At 39.9% G+C, this 19,310-nt stretch overlaps 1 protein-coding gene across 1 annotated transcript in view; it reads left to right on the forward strand.

The window, feature by feature from the left end:
• LOC115458167 (G-protein coupled receptor family C group 6 member A-like) overlaps nt 1–19,310 on the forward strand; it is a 117,304-nt gene that overhangs the window by 17,597 nt on the left and 80,397 nt on the right. Inside the window, exon 3 of the mRNA XM_030188025.1 lies at nt 4,864–5,685. Coding sequence (XP_030043885.1) covers nt 4,864–5,685 — 822 coding nt within the window. The remainder of the gene's footprint in view (nt 1–4,863; nt 5,686–19,310) is intronic.

Genomic DNA, 19,310 nt, shown 5'->3' on the forward strand with positions numbered 1-19,310 from the left:
GTATCAGCCAGCTAGCAGTATGTTGGGAAAAAAAACAACATTGTTTTTAGTAGCACCGAATCTGTACACTTTTACTGAAGGAGATTAATAAAGGATCTGCCTTCAAAGGTTACATCTCCACTTTTTACCGATATTGTAATTTCTTTGATTCATCTTCTTTTCAGTTTCAAACTACTAGCAAAGAGAAAAATAAGAAACAAGTTGTCTCGCTAATTAAGGGGCTTATTTTAGAAACACTAATCACTATAAACTGATTTATATAATCATCTAAATCCCAATTTTGAAACAACAGGATATACTCAACTAAAACTAAAAAAAAACATGCATCTGGAAAGAGAGCATTATCTGGTTGCATCCTGGGTGGGATTAGGGCAGCCCTAAAAAATAAACATATACCCCCGATATTCAAAGCAATTGTAGCAGGCAAGAGAAGCTCCTGCCCTCCCCCCCTCGCCAAATCACCTGTGACTGCTTAACTCCTAATATTCAACAGCACTAAAATTGGGCAGTGCTGGTGAACATAGGCATCAGAATGGAGGAAGCCATGGGTGCTTTGGCATCCCACAAATTTTCACCTGGACATTCCCCATCTCTCTACTGTCATAACCCCGATGCTGTGCCTCATTAAACCAGCAGAGGAAAAAAAAAACATCCATTGCACTGGGCCACACTTTGTACAAGTGTGGCTGCTGACTATGCCCCAGAACAGGAAGTGATTTCAGAGGGGATGAAGTTGGCAGCTGTGCCTGTGCATAGTGTGGCACTACACAATAGAACTTTATTTTTGTTACATTTGTACCCTGCACTTTCCCACTCATAGCAGGCTCAATGTGGCTTCCATATTGTATACAGGTACTTATTTGTACCTGGGGCAATGGAGGGTTAAGTGACTAGCCCAGGGTCACAAGGAACTGCCTGTGCCTGAAGTGGGAATTGAACTCAGTTCCTCAGTTCCCCAAGACCAAAGTCCACCACCCTAACCACTAGGCCACTCCTCCACCTTTTCTGTAGTAGCTGTAGGAACAAGAGCAACTTTATTTCCATATGAATGACAAGTTAGTTCTCAATACTATATGTCAATTAAAATACTCTTACAACAAATTAGTTAGTGAACAAGCCAAATCAAGAAATCTTTATCTCAAAATCTAAATACTACTCTGAAGGCAACCAAAGTAGATGTATTTTGTTGCCACTGCTGGTTTAAAGAAGCAGTGGCAGGGGTGGCAGTGGGAAGGCAGAGACAGAGAGGAGACAGACAATGGATGGAAGGTTGTGGGAGAGAGTGGGCAGGTGCTGGATATAAGAAGGAGGGGAAGATACTGGATGGAAGGGAGAGAAACGGGATAAATGCTGGATGGGGAGAGGGAAGACATTGATGGAAGATGGAAGAGAGGGCAGATGCTGAATGGAAGGGAGAAGAAAGAAAACAGATGATGGAGGGGGAGAGAGAAGATGATGGATGGAAGGGAAGAGAAAGAACAGACACTAGATGGTAGGTGGGTAGAGAGCAGGCAGGTGCTGAATGAAGGGAGAAGGAAGGCACTGGATGGAAAATGAGAGGGAAGACACTGAATGGAAGGGGGAATAAGAACAAATGCTGGAGGGACAGAAAGAAGACAGTGGATGGAAGGTGGAGAGAAAGAATGCACACCTGGATAGAAGGGGGAGAGAAAGAGAGCAAATGCTGAATGGAAGGTGGAAGAAAGAGGACAGATGTTAGAAGGGCAGATAATGGAAGGGGAGAAAGGGGGCAAATGCTAGATGTAGAGAGAAATAAGACATTGGACTGAAGATGGAAAAGTTAGAGGGCAGACCCTGAATTTATTTATTTATTTTAGCATTTGTATCCCACATTTTCCCACCTATTTGCAGGCTCAATGTGGCTTACATTTGCCGTAATGGCGGTTGCCATTTCCGGATAATAGAATTACAAACTGTGTTGCTTTAAGGTGCATACATACATGGTAACATACATGGAACATAACATATATGGAGCAGATCATAGAAGGGGAAGAAAGAATTGATGCTGGAGGGAGAGAGAGAGAAGACACAGAATGGAAGGGGAAGAGAAAGAGAGCAGACACTGGATGAAAGGGGGATTAGGGGAAAGATGCTGGATGGAAGACAGAAGCGAGAGAGAGAGAGCAGACACTGAAAGGAAGGGGAAAGAGAAAGAAGGCAGCTGCTGCATAGAAGGAGGGATAGCAAGAGCGCAAAAGCTAGATAGAAGGAGAGAGAGAGAGAAAGAGGAGGACAGATGCTGGGTGGAAAAGGGAGAGAGAGGGCAAATGCTAGATGCAAGGGGGAGAGAAAGAAGGAAGCTGCTAGATGGGGGAAAAGAGAACAGAAAATGGAAGAGGCACAGAGAAAGGGCAGATGCTGGATGGAAGAGAGGGCAAGAAAAAGGGCAGATGCTGAATGGAGGAGGGGAAATAAGATGCTGGATGGGAGGGAGGAAGGAAAATGTTAGAGTTATTAAGAGACTAGGGACTAAAAAGAAGTGGAATAGGAGAGCTGGGGTTAGGGAGATACAAAGCTGTAGTTAGACAGTAAAAAAGAGAGAAATTGAAACTAGATAATAATAAAGAATTGTCTGGACAGAGAGACAGAAGAATAAATGGAAGAAAGCTGAAAGGAAAGGAGAGAAAAGTAATAAAATGGACTGGAAATCAAGATGGAAGAAAAGACAAGGAAAGCAGAAACTAGAGACTGGGAGCAACAGAATTAGAAAAAGTAAGGGGCTCATTACAGAGTGATGGTAAGCCCAATGCGGGATTAACCACACACTAATCTGGGACTTCCGCCGGTCCTTTTTACCGTAGCTTGGTAAAAGGATCCCGAATGACCAGACAACCAAGGTAGAACAATTTTACTTTAGAATAAAGTAGTGTGGTAGTTGTTTTAGTAACAATACTCAGTAGGGGAACTACCGCTCAAAAAATCCAAAATATCAAACAAGAAAAGAGCGGGTTTATATGAATGGGAACCATGTTCAAAAACAGTGATAAGGACCTCAGATAAGTGACATACAGCAATAATGCTGAACAAGTTGTGCTCTACATGAGCGTCACTACAAATCAATCACTGGTCACTTTCTCACCATCCTCCTATGTGCTCAAATTTTGTGACAAACAAATCAAATATTACATATCAAATATTAAATACCAAAAGCTACATTGCCCATAATGTTAAACATCACTTAGCTGCAAAGCGGTCGCCATCGGGCTTCCCTGCCCAATGGACCCGTTTCACCACCACAGGGCTTCTTCAGGGGCAAACGGGGGGACCCTCAGCATGACCGTACTTTGACAACTGGACAATCTTGCCTACAACATAAAGCACAATTAATTAAACACACTGAAAGAACAAGGACCCACTCAACCCAAACCAAAATTCCAAATACTTACAGACTACCTTCCAGACTACTAACTCTGTGTGTGGAAGCAAAAAATAGCACACACCAGAAGGGCTTTGTCCACTTAAATACCTTATTACCCCACCTAGTGTTACCTACTTAATTAACCTTAAAGGAACCACCACACACACATATCTCAAAACCACCAAACAAACAAAAGGAATATCTATCTTCAACACACATACACAGAAGCAATTCAACATCAAACATCCACTCTGAGAACTCACAAAAATCCCACATTTCACTAGCTACCTAACCTACCCTCATAATCTTCAAAACTACTTGTCTTATTAAAAAAATACTGTCCATTCCAACTTGGTGTTTAAACCCTGCAGTTCAAGAGAATGGAGACGAAAAATCCATTTCTGTTCCAACTGTAGGAGAAGTCTATTCAAATCTCCACCCCACCCAGTTGAAAGTACCAGGTCTAGAACTCTCACAGTAAAGTCATTAAAAACATGCGATGCACTAAGGCAATGAGCCACAAGTGCAGCTCCTGTTTTTCTGAGGGCAATACTGGATCTATGTTCATTAATGCGAATGTTCAATGATCTAGTCTTTTTGCCCACATATATCTTCCCACAAGCACATTGCAGCACATATATGACATGTGTAGAACGGCAATCCGTATGCCAGCGAGAGACATAAACTTTTTGGTCTATAGGATTAACAAATCTATCTCCCACAGCAGTTATATCACATGTCATACATCGACCACAACAAAAGTGACCAAGTGGGACTTGTTCTTGTCTAGTCGCTTCCAACCGGGGTAATTCAGAAGGACTGATCAATTCTTTAATATTTTTACCCCGAGAAAAGGCAACCAATAAGTCCATGTCCTGAAAAACAGGATGGGAGCGTAGCACATCCCAATGTTGATGTAGAATTTGTGCCGTCTGCTCTCCTTTCACAGTGTGTCTCATCACACACACCATCTTGTTTATGTCTTCTTTTACTCGTGGGACGAAAAGCATATCTCTGTTGAAATATCGTGCCCTCTTGTACGCAGTCTTCAAAGTACTAAACGGATAACCCACTTACCCCATGTCAGTGGTAGGTGTAAATGTTCATGCCTAAATTTGGCACTTTAGCACGTAACATACATTATTCTGTAAATGTTTGATCTGCTCATGCCTTGATCCTTCGAACGTTTGTTACATTTTAGTACTTTGCAAGTTGTGCATGTAAATTATATAAGGCTGCTTAATGCTCAACTACATTGCATGCATAGGTGTGTATCATATGCTTTAAGGGCGAGTACGCTATTACCTATGCAGGGATTAATTTGGGTACCAAGTCATAAAATGCAGGTGTTAATTTTTTCTGTATGACATTTCATTACATTATCTGGTTGATTCACTGTAAAAATTGTGTGATTTGTAGAAAATCTCCAAAGCAGGAGTTAAAATCTTAAAACAGATTAAGACCTCTGACCTTTGTCATTCTAGATCAGTTATGGATTTACAGAAGCATCACTGAATGGCCACGTTGAGTTCCCATTCTTCTATCACACTTTTCCAAATGATTATTCTCAATACCATGGTATGATTCAGCTTCTGAAACTCTTTGGATGGAACTGGGTGGGGATTCTCACCTCAAATGAAAAGAATGATAAAATGCACAGTGAGAAACTGAAGAGGGCAATTATCTGGAGTGGAAGCTGTGTAGAGTTTGTGGAATCAATGCCAAACTTTTTTCCACTTCTACCAAAAATGTTTGAAGAAAGATTGGAACAGATTTCTGACAGGATTAAAAATTCAAAAGCCAACGTGATTATTATTCATAGTACCAACAGTGAAATTAAAATTCCTCTGTGTGCTTCTGCCTTCAACATTACTGACAGCAAACTGTTGATCTTCTCTGTGGAGTCGTCATCCGTTCTGAAGATACATACCTTCAATAGCTTTTTCTGTACTAAAGTCAATCGTTCCCTAATGTTTACCATCCCTGCAAGAGACATTCCAGGTTTCAAACATTTCCTCCAAAATCTCACCCCTTCCACATTCTCGGATCCATCTTTCTTAGAGTCTACCTGGAGAGCTGCCTTTGATTGTGAGTTGCCCTATAAACATACATTTAGGAATAAGAACAATTGCACAGGACAAGAGACACTGTCTAACCTACCTCCATCAAAGTTTTATATGGATCATTTCCAGTTTTCTTATAATCTTTATAACATGGTCTATGCCCTGGCTCATGCTTTACACAACATGTACACAACCAAGTCCCAATTTGGGGAGAGTCTTAACATGGAATTCCAGCCATGGCAGGTAAACCCTCCAAGTTCATTTTTCTAGCAAGTATAATGTTCTTTTTCTTTACAGTAAAATTTATTGTTACTAAATATTGTGGATTATTGATGTACATAATATAAAAGAACAAGCACTATATTAATCGAAATCTCTGAGGAAAATTGCATAAAAGAATCTTTCTAACTGTTGTAGAATGGACTAAAATCAATAGTAGCGAAACTGCAAAAAATCCTACTGGATAGAGGGGAAACCCTATGTAGCCTGGAGCTATGTTTCTGTTGACTTTCTCCACCTTGGGGTGGGGGTCTGGGGCTATGAGGTCTTGGCCTAAATGTCTAACAGCCCAATGCACAAAGGCAGCCATACAATACAGCTGCCTTAGTAAAATTTACCTAGTTGCAAACAGTGACCAATGCACAAAGGGGATTCTATGCAAATGAGATTCATACATTGGTCACTGTTCACGACTTGAAGCTGTCAAATGCATTAGACAGCTTGCACAAATAACCCTGGTGGTTCAGTGGACTGCCTCCTGACCCCCCACCCCTCTATACCCTCTACTCTCCTGACAAAATTCTCTGGTGGTCCAGTGGACTCCACCCCCTGCGCTTCACGACCCCTACCTGCACCCCCTGCCAAAACTTTCTGGTGGTCCAGTGGACCCTGTACCTCCCTCATGCCTCCCAACCTCCCTGTATCCTTTGACAAAATTTCCTGGTGGCTAGGTGGACCCTGGATCTCGTCACTCCCCTCCTCCAAATAACCTATTGGTGGTCCAGCAGACTGTACTCTCCTGCACCATGGTAAATTACTCTGGTTGTCTAGTGATCCCCTCCATTCCCTGGTACCTTAAAAATGTTGTGCAGGAGGGCAGTAGCAACACATCCTCCCTCCTGCCTAGGGCCCTGCTGCTTTCAAAATGGTGGTACCCACCTCCTGCCTGGTACATTCTGGGATGCACCAGGTGGAGCTAAACACCATATAAGGAGAAAAACTCCTAATATGGTATTTAGCCCCACCTGGTGCATCACAGAATATACCGGGCAGGGGCTGGGTGATTCCAGTTTGAAAGTGGTGGGGCCCAAGGCATGAGAGAGAAGGTGTTGCTCCTGCTCTCTTACCCAACTTTTATATAGTACCCAAGAGGGGAGGGGGGTCATTGGATCACTAGGGTCATTTGCCAGGGTGCCCTAGGTGCGGTCCATTGGACAACCAATGGAGCTTTTTTAGAGGTATCAGGGTGTGTGTGTGGGGGGGGGGGGAGTCAGGCGATACAGAGAGGGTTCAGGGTCTACTGAACCACCAGATTTTTATCAGGTGTGCATGGGGTCAGGAGGCACGGGGGGAGGGGGTCCAGGGAATTTGTCGGGGTGTGGTGTGGGAGAAGGTCAGGAGGTACAAGGTTCAGGGTCCACTGGACCACCAGGAAATTTTGTCAGGGGTGCAGGGGGGTTTGGAGTTCACCGGATCACCGGGAAATTGCTTGAATGGGGTCAAGCGGGGGTGGAGGGATATTTGAGGCACAAGCAGCTGCTTGCTTGTGCTTTCCTCCTTTCCAACACCTCCAGAGGAGCTGTAAAATTTTCTCACTAGAGGTAGGTACTCTGGAGTTGTGCATCCCCCAGAATGCTCATTAGAATACTAATGAGCTCATTGTAATACATTTGCATGTGGTTCTCAATGTCTGACAACAGCACATGTTAGAGCCAAGGAAAACCGCTTTGCAAATTACTGACTAAATAACGTTTGCTTTAGACTAGTTACAACCAGTCTAAAGCAAATGTTCCCAGAACAATACACTTTGTATATCTGCACCTGAGGGATACCAGGAGCTGTCGGGGAGTGAGAGAGACTAAGCTGTGGGGAGAGGAAGAAGCTAAAGCAGCATGCAACTTGAGGTTAGTCTGTGAATGTGCATTAGTTGTAAAATGACAAGGAAATTATCAACATTTCCCTTGTCTTCTCATGTCATTTTAAACCTTAAATAACAAGAAAACGATACCAACTGATACTTAGAAGAAGAGGTTCCTGCCCAGTTAAACCCTTCTGAGCATCCCAGCACATGATATTCAGCAGTACCTAACCCAAAGGCGGTCAGTGGCCCAACTGTTTGGGGAGACTAAAGAGGGCAGGGTTAGGGATGGGGCCAAGGGTGGGGCTTACATCCATAATTACCTTATTTACTTGTGCATCAGCATAAATCTACTCTAGGGGAGAGAAGGGCGTCCCATCCCAAATGTGAAAAGTTACAAGTACCACTCTAATTAGTGAGATTGAAGGTTAGCAAGTGTAAGTTTTCTTGCAGTGTATTCAGTATATAAATTTGTCATGATGAAGAAGAGAGTGAGTCCCAAGGAAGGGCTGCAGGTTATTGACAAGTAATGCTTCTATGTGCATCTAAAAATGGATTTATATATATCATAAATGACATATCATATTTTAAACTCAATTCAACACCAGATCCTCCAAAATATTCTAAAACCAAACCATGTCTGGTGTTACGACAAACTAAAATTAAATTAAAGTGTTGATGTTTGTCACCTCAATAAGGCCAACAAACCCTCAACTGCAAAACACTATGCACAAACTTGTGCAAAAACACACAGAGAACCTTACTGTACTATAAATATTACACTGGGCAGATCCTAATACACCAATATGCCACCCATACGGACAACATTACAGACCGTCAACAATATGAAACAAGGGATCATATCACAATTCTCATGTACAGCCACAATGAGCTCCTTTTATTAACAACCAGATAGAGATAAGTGTTTTCAAATTTCAATTTTGGCACAGTATAAGTCATCACAAACAAAATATAAAAAACCAATGGACTGCATTAGGGGCTTATAGCCCATTTAGTTATGTTTAAACAAAAGAGATCTGCATGAAACAAAATATTTATTTTTTATTTTGACTTATAATATAAAACCTGCCTCAGAGTCAGAACATCTCCTCCTGAAATCCAACGTATGTGCGATGTGCCACAATTTCCTTCTGAATTTAGTAGGTGTGGGAAAGTATTACAGCCACTCTTAGCCAGCCTTCCCTACTGATGGTGACGTTACGGGTTCCGCCCGCGCGTTCCCTGCTTTTGTGGAACAGGAAGTTGCATGATGCATCAAATGACAGGAGCCCTGGTAAGGAAGGCTGAGGCGCAGGCACTGAAGCAGATGAGATTGCTAATCGAATCAATCACTACAGTATCGCTACTGGTAGCGTAGAGATTAATGGAGCAGTGGAGCACTCAGCAGGACTCGATGCAAGCCCTGAAGTGAGAGTCGTGTGGCCCGCACGGGGGAGGGAAAGAGCGAGGAGAAACCACGGGGCGCTGCAAAAAAGAAAGAGGACTGGCTAGGTAGACGTGGAGGGGCATAATCGAACAGGGTGCCCAAGTTTTCTTGGAGCCGTCCTCACAGGACAGCTCCGTGAAGGGGCGGGGAAACCTGTATTATCGAAACAAGATGGGCGTCCATCTTTTGTTTCGATAATATGGTTGGGGACGCCCAAATCTCAACATTTAGGTCAACCTTAGAGATGGTGTACAGTTGTGGGTAGTGGGTTTTGGGGGGCTTGGCACCCAAGGTAAGGGAGCTATACACCTGGGAGCAATTTCTGAACTCCACTGCAGTGCCCCCTAGGGTGCCCAGTTGATGTCTTGGCATGTGAGGGGGACCAGTGCACTACGAATGCTGGCTCCTCCCATGACCAAAGGGCTTGGATTTGGTCATATCTGAGATGGGCGTCCTCGGTTTCCATTATCTCCGAAAACCGGGGACGACCATCTCTAAGGATGACCATCTCTAAGGTCGACCTAAATGTGGAGATTTGGGCGTCCCCGACCGTATTATCGAAACAAAAGATGGATGCCCATCTTGTTTCGATAATATGGGTTTCCCCGCCCCTTCGCTGGGACGTCCTGCGAGGACATCCTCAGGAAAACTTGGGCCCCCCGTTCGATTATGCCCCTCCACGTCTTCTTTGACCTCATGCTTTAAAGGTCATGTCCTGTTTATAAGAGTAATTCTGCAATTCCTAACTACTTTGATAAAACAGAGTTACCTTGGGACTGTAGAGATTGTTGCCTTTTTTTTAACCCATCTTTTCACTGCCTTGCTCAGTGATTATTATCTTTGGGGGTTGATACTATGTTGCCGCACAGCCAGTGTTTTATATATACCCATAAAATTATTGGTTATATTTATGTCTGTATGTAATAAGTTTATATATATAAGTTAAGGCAAGGCATAATATATCCTCTGTGTTTTCTCCCTTCTTTTTTTACAGCGCTTTTTACATTTTAGAGAGGCATGTCACACTGCTTCAGTCTATCTGTTAATGACTTGATTATCACCATTTCTTTTCAAGCTCACCTTTGAGCATCATGCTAAATCTCCATAATAAGCATGCTTAATGACTCACAGCAATTGTATGCTTTGATATAGCTAATTGTTTTGGTTTTTGTTTTTGGTTTGGTGTGTCTCTATCATCTCTATCACTGCATTTATCATTTATTGTTTTTTAGTTTGTCAAATGTTTGCATCGTTATTATGAAGATTTCCTATTCTCGTTAATTTTAACCTCCTACCTGCTTTGATGCATGACTTTGTCTAGATATAACAATTTTCTGTAGAATTCTTAACATGAATATATTTTCTTTCTTTTTTCCTAATTTACCTCCATTTCATGTTTAATAAGAACTTGTATTCCTTGTTTGATTATGCCTAATTGATATAATAACACTATAAGATTCTGTTACTTGCATACTTACTCACATATTACTACACCTTGCTTTTAGACCGTTTCCAAGGTTCCTAATGTATTCAGTAATATATAAGTCATTTTTAAAAAATTGATTCATTGATTCAGGAATTTTGAAAGGACACTTTTGTTTTAGATATGTTCACCTTCAAATCTTGCAGTTATTGTTATGCTACACAATTGATTACTCTATGCCAAAATCTCCACTGAGGATTTTCTTAATGGACAAATGTTAATGCATTTTATTTTTAACATGAAGGAATCCTCTCTCTTGCATTTAATATTATTACTTCCCATTGCACTTGCTAATCCTACATTTTCCTCAAACTAATAGTTGAGAACTCTTCTCTCATTTTTCCATCCTTGCATATTATATTTAACTGTAACATAGATTACAGAATCCCTCAAATATCCTCATTTCTTAGGAGGAATTGATCCATGCTGGATTCCCCTGTCACAGTCACTGGTTGTATTATACTTTTTTCACATGTTTACTGAGCTTTTTTTGCTCTTTATGTGGTTCATTGTTAATACATATCAGCGGCACACATTTGTAACATCATATTTACTGTATTCAATCAATCTATGGTATCTATTTCTATATTACAACACTTATTTCAGCTCTCCTCTTCATAATGGCTAATACCCACTTGCCTAATGCACTAACATTAGTTTCCTGGAACATAAATGGTTTAAAACATCCAATTAAGCGGAAAAAATATTCATTCACCTTAAAAAATTAAAGCCCTCAATAATTTTCCTACAAGAAACACACATCCCTAATGTAGCCAACTTCAAATCTACCTTCCCCTGGATATCTCACATTATAGATGCTCCCTCAGTTGGTCGTAAACAGGTTTTCATAAAGACCTAAATATTACCATAACAGAACATATTAGTGATCCAGAGGGAAGATGGATAATTGCCAAAATCACAATATCCAATGAACAACTCATCTTAATGAATTTATATGTCCCTAACTGTGACTCTCCAGAATTCTTTATTTCCCTTTTCCAGATAATAGCCTCTTTTATCCCTCTACCTATTTACATCGCTGGGGACTTTAATCTTCCTCTAGATATCTGGATGAACAAACATACCTTATGTCCTAGAATCATTCCCAAAGCTAATATTACTCAATACCATTTAGTCGACACCTGGAGAATTAGCCACCCAACTACCAAAGATTACACTCATTTTTCTTCTCCTCACTCTAGTTTCTCACGTATAGATTACTTTTTGATTTCTGCTTCTCAAATATCATCAGTTTGTGAGACCACAATTCAACCAATTGTCATATCTGACCATACTCCTATAACACTCTCATTCATTAATCCTACTCAAAACTCATTTAAATCTCCCATTTGGAAATTTAACTTGAAATTATTAGATGATGAGGAAGGTCAAAAGCGACTAAGAAATTTTATTCTCAAATTTTTACAATTTAATCTCTCTGATGATATTTCATCTCTGACAATATGGGAGGCTTTCAAAGCTTCACTTAGAGGTGAACTCATATCCATTTCCTCATACAAAAGAAAAGAACAACTCAGCAAACTCGCAGACTTAGAGAATAAAATTAAGGAACAAGAGCAACTTTATTTCCATACTAATGACAAATTAGTTCTCAATACTATATGTCAATTAAAATACTCTTACAACAAATTAGTTAGTGAACAAGCCAATCAAGAAATCTTTATCTCAAAATCCAAATACTACTCTGAAGGCAACCAAAGTAGTAAATTACTAGCAAATTATTTAAAATGGAAAAAAAAACCCAAAATTCAAATACCTTCATTAAAAAACACAAACAACAATATCATTACCTCATCATCTGATATATTAAAATCCTTTCACAAATTTTATTCCTCTCTTTATCAATCAGATGTTAGTGGAGACCTTTCTGATATAAATAACTTTCTCTTGTCCCCAATGGACTGCATCTGACAATGAAAGTCTTACGAAGAATATTGAGCTGGATGACATTACACAAGCTCTCAGAGATTTACCTTCAAATAAAGCTCCAGTTTCTGATGGTATTCCTGTAGAATTTTACAAAGCCTACATACCCCTTCTTAACCCTTTTCTCAGCACTTTATTTAATTTTCTTTTTCCAGCCACAGTAGCTAATAGTCGCTTCTTTGAAGTAATAATCACAGTTATTCCCAAACCAAATAAAGACTCACAACTAGTTCAAAACTACAGGCCTATTTCCCTCTTGAATACCGATTACAAGATTTATTCAAAAATCCTTGCTAATAATAAAAAAGATTATCAGTAAAATCATATCCCCCGACCAAGTAGGATTTATGCCTGGCAGACTCATCACAGATAACTCCAGATTTTTTTTCCATCTTCTGAATATTGCCAAATCCCTTAAACAACCAGCTTTGGCCCTTTCTCTAGACGCCGAAAAGGCATTCGACACAGTAGAATGGTCATATCTTTTTCATATTATGAAGTGGTTTGGTGCTAGTGCAGCGTTCATAGAGAAAACAAAAGTCTTATATGCTAATCTGATTGCATGCATTATAGTTAATAGTCATCTCTCTGATTATATCCACTTAAACAGAGGCACTCGCCAGGGATGCCCTCTCTCTCCTTATCTTTTCAATATAGCTTTTGAACCCCTTCTACTCTCAATTAATTCCCAATAAAAAAATAACTGGTCTCCAATTTAATTCCTCAATTTATGGCATATGCTGATGATTTCTCCTAAAATCAATTTCATACTAAGCATGATCCCATGCCTCTTTCACAACTTTCATAAACATATCGGCAAACTCCTTTCTCTCTTCCTTTGGAAATCTAAATCCCCATGCATATCCATGATAAAGCTTCAAGCTCCAAAAGAGAAACTTGAGTCCTATTCCCTGACTGTTTTTTTTTGTTCAATCAGTTTTTATTGATTTTGTAACATATTGTAAATTAGTACCAATGACAATAACAGTTAACAAAAGGTCAATGTACTCTGACTATATATATATACATTTATGTGTATACATAAGAAGCATGCATGCATATCAGATGTTATAATATTAGTGTCAATACATGAATGAATAGTACCTGTTCATTAATTAAATTAATTATTACTTATTACTTAACTGGATGAATATTTAATCACCGGAGACCAAATTTTATTATATGTCATAAGGGAACCACATTTCTCTGCTGCTACCTTTTCATATTTAGCTGTTAGACATACTGAATTCCACCACATTTCATATGTTAACTTGTAAAATCTTTCCAGTTTTGACATATCAATTTTATAGCCACTTGAAACAATATACATAATAACTTAATTATATGTGGTGATAATATATTGTTAATGCCGAATTCCCCTGCAATTAGCATTTTGTAAGTTAAAGAAATCTTAAAATTTAGAATATGAGAAATTGTTTTCTCTATGTGGGACCAATATTCATCCAGTAATGGGCAATGATATATTAAGTGATCCAAAGTTCCTATGTTGTTATAGCAGGACCAGCAACGATTGGATGCATCTTTTGATATCTTAGATAGGTTATTTGGTGTCCACATAGCTCTATGTAGAATGTAAAATGACGATTGTGTAAGAGCTGATGACTTTGATGATTTATATAGAGATGTCCAAATTGTTTCCCATTGATCTTCTGATAGTTGAGAATTGAGTTCTCTATTCCAAATGTTCTGCAAAGCCAATGGAGGATGAGAAGATTGTTCTTGTAGGAATTTGTACCATTTGGATGCCGTTTTTTTTATCCAGTTGATTGCATAATGTTAAATAACTTGGTGTATCTTCCTTTAGAGTATTAATGTTAAAGTTAGAAGAAATACAGTGTTTTAATTGGATCCACTGGAAAAGGCAATGTTTATGCAGATTATATGTTTCTTGTAGTTTAGAGAAGGGTATCCATTCTTGTTTGTCCAAAAGTTGATGTAAATACCAAATGTTAGCTACCTTCCAATTGGTCCATGCAATACATCTTCCATTGTTTTTAAGATTTGGATCATTCCATAGATGAATCATGGTGGTCGAATGAATTGGTACTTTAACACATGATTCCAGTGAAATGAAAGATGTTTGAGATGCAGAGATGATGGGATTAGTTTCTGATTTGTTTGTAGATGACCATGGTAATAGGTTTATTGGGGTATCTTTGAATAATTTTGCTTCCCATTTTAGCCATAGAGGTTCAGAAGGATCTTCTTTAGAGGTAATCCAAGAAGAGCTTTGTCTAAGTATAAAAGCTTTGTGGTAATCCTTAAAGTTTGGAAAATTAACTCCACCATGTTGTTTAGTGGATTTAAGATTTTTTTAAGGCTATTTGAGGTGGTTTATTAGACCATAAAAATTTAGATAGGATTTGTTCTAAATTTTTGTATGCATTATCATTAAGCATAATCGGTAACATACTTAATACATAGTTTACCTTTGGAGTGATCATCATTTTTATGGTATCTAATCTACCCAACCACGATAATTTGAGTGGTGACCATTTTTTAGACATATCAGTGACACAATTCAATAGATGCATAGTATTGAGGTTGATTGTATCGTTAATACTAGATCCAAACAATATGCCCAGGTATTTCAAACTAGTGGGTGACCATTTGAATAGTGACTGTGTATATTGATATGATTTAGCTGACATATTCATAGGTAGCATTTCTGTTTTTGTAGGATTTAATTTGTATCCAGAGATCAGTGAGTAGTTATTAATAACTTCTAGGATATAAGGAATGGATGAGGGAGTGGTATATAACAGTACATCATCAGCATATGCTGAAAGTTTAGCTGTTAAATTATCCATTTCTATTCCTTTAATATGGTCAGATTGTAATATTGTTAATAGTAGGGGTTCTAAGGCTATATTAAATAATAATGGGGATAAAGGACATCCTTGTCTTGTACCTCTAGATGGTCTAAAAGGGGGTGAAAAATGTCCATTGATGAATAATTTGTTGGACGGGCAAGTATACAGTACTTTTATCATATTTAAAGCATTTTGTGTAAAACCAAACCACTGTAAAGTATGGAATAAATATTTCCATTCGACACGGTCGAAGGCCTTTTCTGCATCAAGACCTATGGCCACATAAGGGATGTTAGAGGTTTGAGTCTGTATAAGTAGGTTAGTAAATAGTCTAGTATTATTATACGATTGTCTGCCGTGCATGAAACCTGTCTGATTAGGGTTTATGATTTTAGGTCAAATAACTTGTAGTCTTTCCGCTATGATTTTTGCATATATTTTTGCATCAATGTTTATTAGGGATAAAGGTCGGTAATTTTGTATTCTTTGGGGGTCTTTCCCTGGTTTAGGAAGAACGATGGTAGTAGCTTCTGTGAAGGAACCTGAAACTTCTCCAGATGTGATTAAATAATTAAAAAAGGAGCTTAATATTGGAGCAAGTATATCTTGAAAAGTGAGATAAAATTCTAAAGTGAAGCCATCAGGACCAGGCGCTTTTTTTTTGCCATAGCCTTTATAGCTGATAATACTTCCTGATCTGATATAGGAGTTGTAAATGATATATTATCTTCCTGGTTGATGGTGTCGTGTTTTATATTGTCTAAAAAGGATGTATCTACAGTATATTATCAGAATTAGTTTCAGATTTATAAAGATCATCATAAAATTTTAGAAAAGATGTTAATATCTGTTGGTTATCTGTTTGGATAATATCATTAGAGTCTCTAATATGGGAGATATCATTTTTTTCAGCTCTAGTTTTGAGGTAGCTGGCTAGCAGATGTCCGGATTTGTTATTACTAGAATAGTATTGAGCTGACTTCATAAAGATTTCTTTATTTGCAGTGTTAGCTAATATTGCATTGTATTTATATCTGACTTTCTGTAGTTTGCTTAAAGTCTCCATCTCTATTTCTCTACTCCCCTCCTCTTCTCTGCCCTTCTCTTGCGCCCTATGGAATGCCCGCTCTATCTGTAACATACTCGCCTATATCCAGGACCTCTTTATCTCGCGTCACCTCCATCTGCTCGCCATAACAGAAACCTGGCTCTGCCCTGATGACTCTGCTTCAGTCGCAGCCCTGTGCCATGGCGGTTATCTATTTTCACATACTCCTCGCCCTGCTGGCCGTGGGGGCGGTGTTGGACTACTTCTCTCTCCCTCCTCCAGATTTCAACCCCTTCTTCCACCTCAACCTCACTGTTTTTCCTCCTTTGAAGTCCACTCTATCCGCCTTTTCTCTCCTCTGCCTCTTCGAATAGCGGCCATTTATCGTCCCCCTAATAAGTCCCTTTCATCCTTTCTCATTGACTTTGACGCCTGGCTTGCCTTCTTCCATGATCCTTCCTCCCCCTCTCTCATCCTTGGTGACTTTAATATTCCTGCTAATGATCCTTCCAACTCTTATATTTCCAAATTACTCGCTTTAATGTCCTCCTTTAATCTCCAACTATGCTCCACCTCCCCCACTCATCAAAATGGTCACTGTCTTGATCTCATCTTCTCCTCCAACTGTTCACCCTCTAGTTTCCTTGCCTCTGATCTTCCCTCCTCTGATCACCATCTTATAACTTTCACACTTAAATCACCTCCCTCCCAGTTCCGTCCTATCTTATCTAATTTATCTAGGAATCTTCACGATATTGACCCTTCATCTCTATCCTCCCATGTTTCAAACCTCCTCTCTACTGTGGTACCATTCACGTCTGTCAACGAGGCTGTTTCTTCCTACAACAATACTCTATCCTCTGCCTTAGACACTCTTGCACCTTTGATGACCCGCCCTGTAAGGCGTACAAAACCCCAACCTTGGCTGACTTCTAATATCCGCTACCTACGTTCCTGTACCCGCTCCACCGAATGCCTCTGGTGGAAATCTGATTTCTTACACTTTAAGTTCATGCTGACCTCCTTCCAATCTGCTCTTTTACGTGCCAAACAGGATTATTATATCCAACTGACCAACTCTCTTGGCTCTAATCCTCGACTTCTCTTCACCACATTGAACTCTCTCCTCAAGGTGCCCCCTCCCCCAACTCCGCCTTCATTATCTCCTCAGACCTTTGCTGAATTCTTTCACAACAAGGTTCAAAAGATAAACCTTGCTTTCTCTACCTCACCACCTCTCCCTACACTAGTCCGTTCCCCTCTCTCTCCTTCCCCTCATTCCCTTTCCTCCTTTCCTGAAGTTACTATTGAGGAAACTACACTTCTCCTTTCTTCCTCAAAATGTACCACCTGTTCCCCTGATCCCATTCCCACCCACCTTCTTAACGCCATCTCTCCTGCTCTTATTCCTTTTATCTGTCCTTTCCTGGTTCTCTTCCTACCTCTCGCTCCGCACCTTTAGTGTTCACTCTGCTGGATCCTCTTCTACTTCTATCCCTCCGCCTGTCGGCATACCTCAGGGTTCTGTTCTTGGTCCCCTCCTCTTTTCTATCTACACTTCTTCCCTTGGTTCATTAATCTCATCCCATGGCTTTTCCTACCATCTCTATGCTGATGACTCCCAAATCTACCTTTCTACCCCTGATATCTCACCTTGCATCCAAACCAAAGTTTCAGCATGCTTGTCTGACATTGCTGTCTGGATGTCTCAATGCCACCTGAAATTAAATATGACCAAAACCGAGCTTCTCATTTTCCCCCCCAAACCCACCTCCCCGCTCCCCCCGTTTTCTATTTCTGTTGATGGCTCTCTCATTCTCCCTGTCTCCTCAGCTCGAAACCTTGGGGTCATCTTTGACTCTTCTCTCTCCTTCTCTGCTCATATCCAGCAGATTGCCAAGACCTGTCGTTTCTTTCTTTACAACATCCGTAAAATCCGCCCCTTTCTTTCCGAGCACTCTACCAAAACCCTCATCCACACCTTTGTCACCTCTCGTTTAGACTACTGCAATCTGCTTCTTGCTGTCCTTCCACTTAGTCACCTCTCCAGTCGGTTCAAAACTCTGCTGCCCGTCTCATCTTCCGCCAGGGTCGCTTTACTCATACTACCCCTCTCCTCAAGACCCTTCACTGGCTCCCTATCTGTTTTCGCATCCTGTTCAAACTTCTTCTACTAACCTATAAATGTACTCACTCTGCTGCTCCCCAGTATCTCTCCAAACTCGTCCTTCCCTACACCCCTTCTCGTGCACTCCGCTCCATGGATAAATCCTTCTTATCTGTTCCCTTCTCCACTACTGCCAACTCTAGACTTCGCGCCTTCTGTCTCGCTGCACCCTACGCCTGGAATAAAATTCCTGAGCCCCTACGTCTTGCCCCATCCTTGGCCACCTTTAAATCTAGACTGAAAGCCCACCTCTTTAACATTGCTTTTGACTCGTAACCACTTGTAACCACTTGCCTCCACCTACCCTCCTCTCTTCCTTCCCGTTCACATTAATTTGATTTGATTTGCTTACTTTATTTATTTTTTGTCTATTAGATTGTAAGCTCTTTGAGCAGGGACTGTCTTTCTTCTATGTTTGTGCAGCGCTGCGTATGCCTTGTAGCGCTATAGAAATGCTAAATAGTAGTAGTAGTAGGGATGATTGGTGAGTTTTTTCAAGATGAGCTATTGATTTTTCTAGATCTGTAATTTCTAACAATTGCTGTTTTTTTTTCTTTGCTGCAAATCTAATAATTGATCCACGAATAAATGCTTTGAAAGCATCCCATCTTGTTATCCAATTAGTATCATTAAGTGTGTTGAATTTAAAGTATTCTAATATATCATTCTTAACTTCATCATTAAATTCTGGATATGATAGTAAACTAGCATTAAATCTCCAGGATTTTGTTTGAGCTTTGGGTGAAAAATCTGATAATTTTATTGAGATATGAGCATGGTCAGATAGTCTAATAGTGTCAATATGCATATCAATTACCTTACTTAATATTGATTCAGATATTAGGAAGTAATCTATACGAGAGTA

This window comes from Microcaecilia unicolor, chromosome 14, assembly GCF_901765095.1.
Source record: "Microcaecilia unicolor chromosome 14, aMicUni1.1, whole genome shotgun sequence".
Taxonomy (NCBI): domain Eukaryota; kingdom Metazoa; phylum Chordata; class Amphibia; order Gymnophiona; family Siphonopidae; genus Microcaecilia; species Microcaecilia unicolor.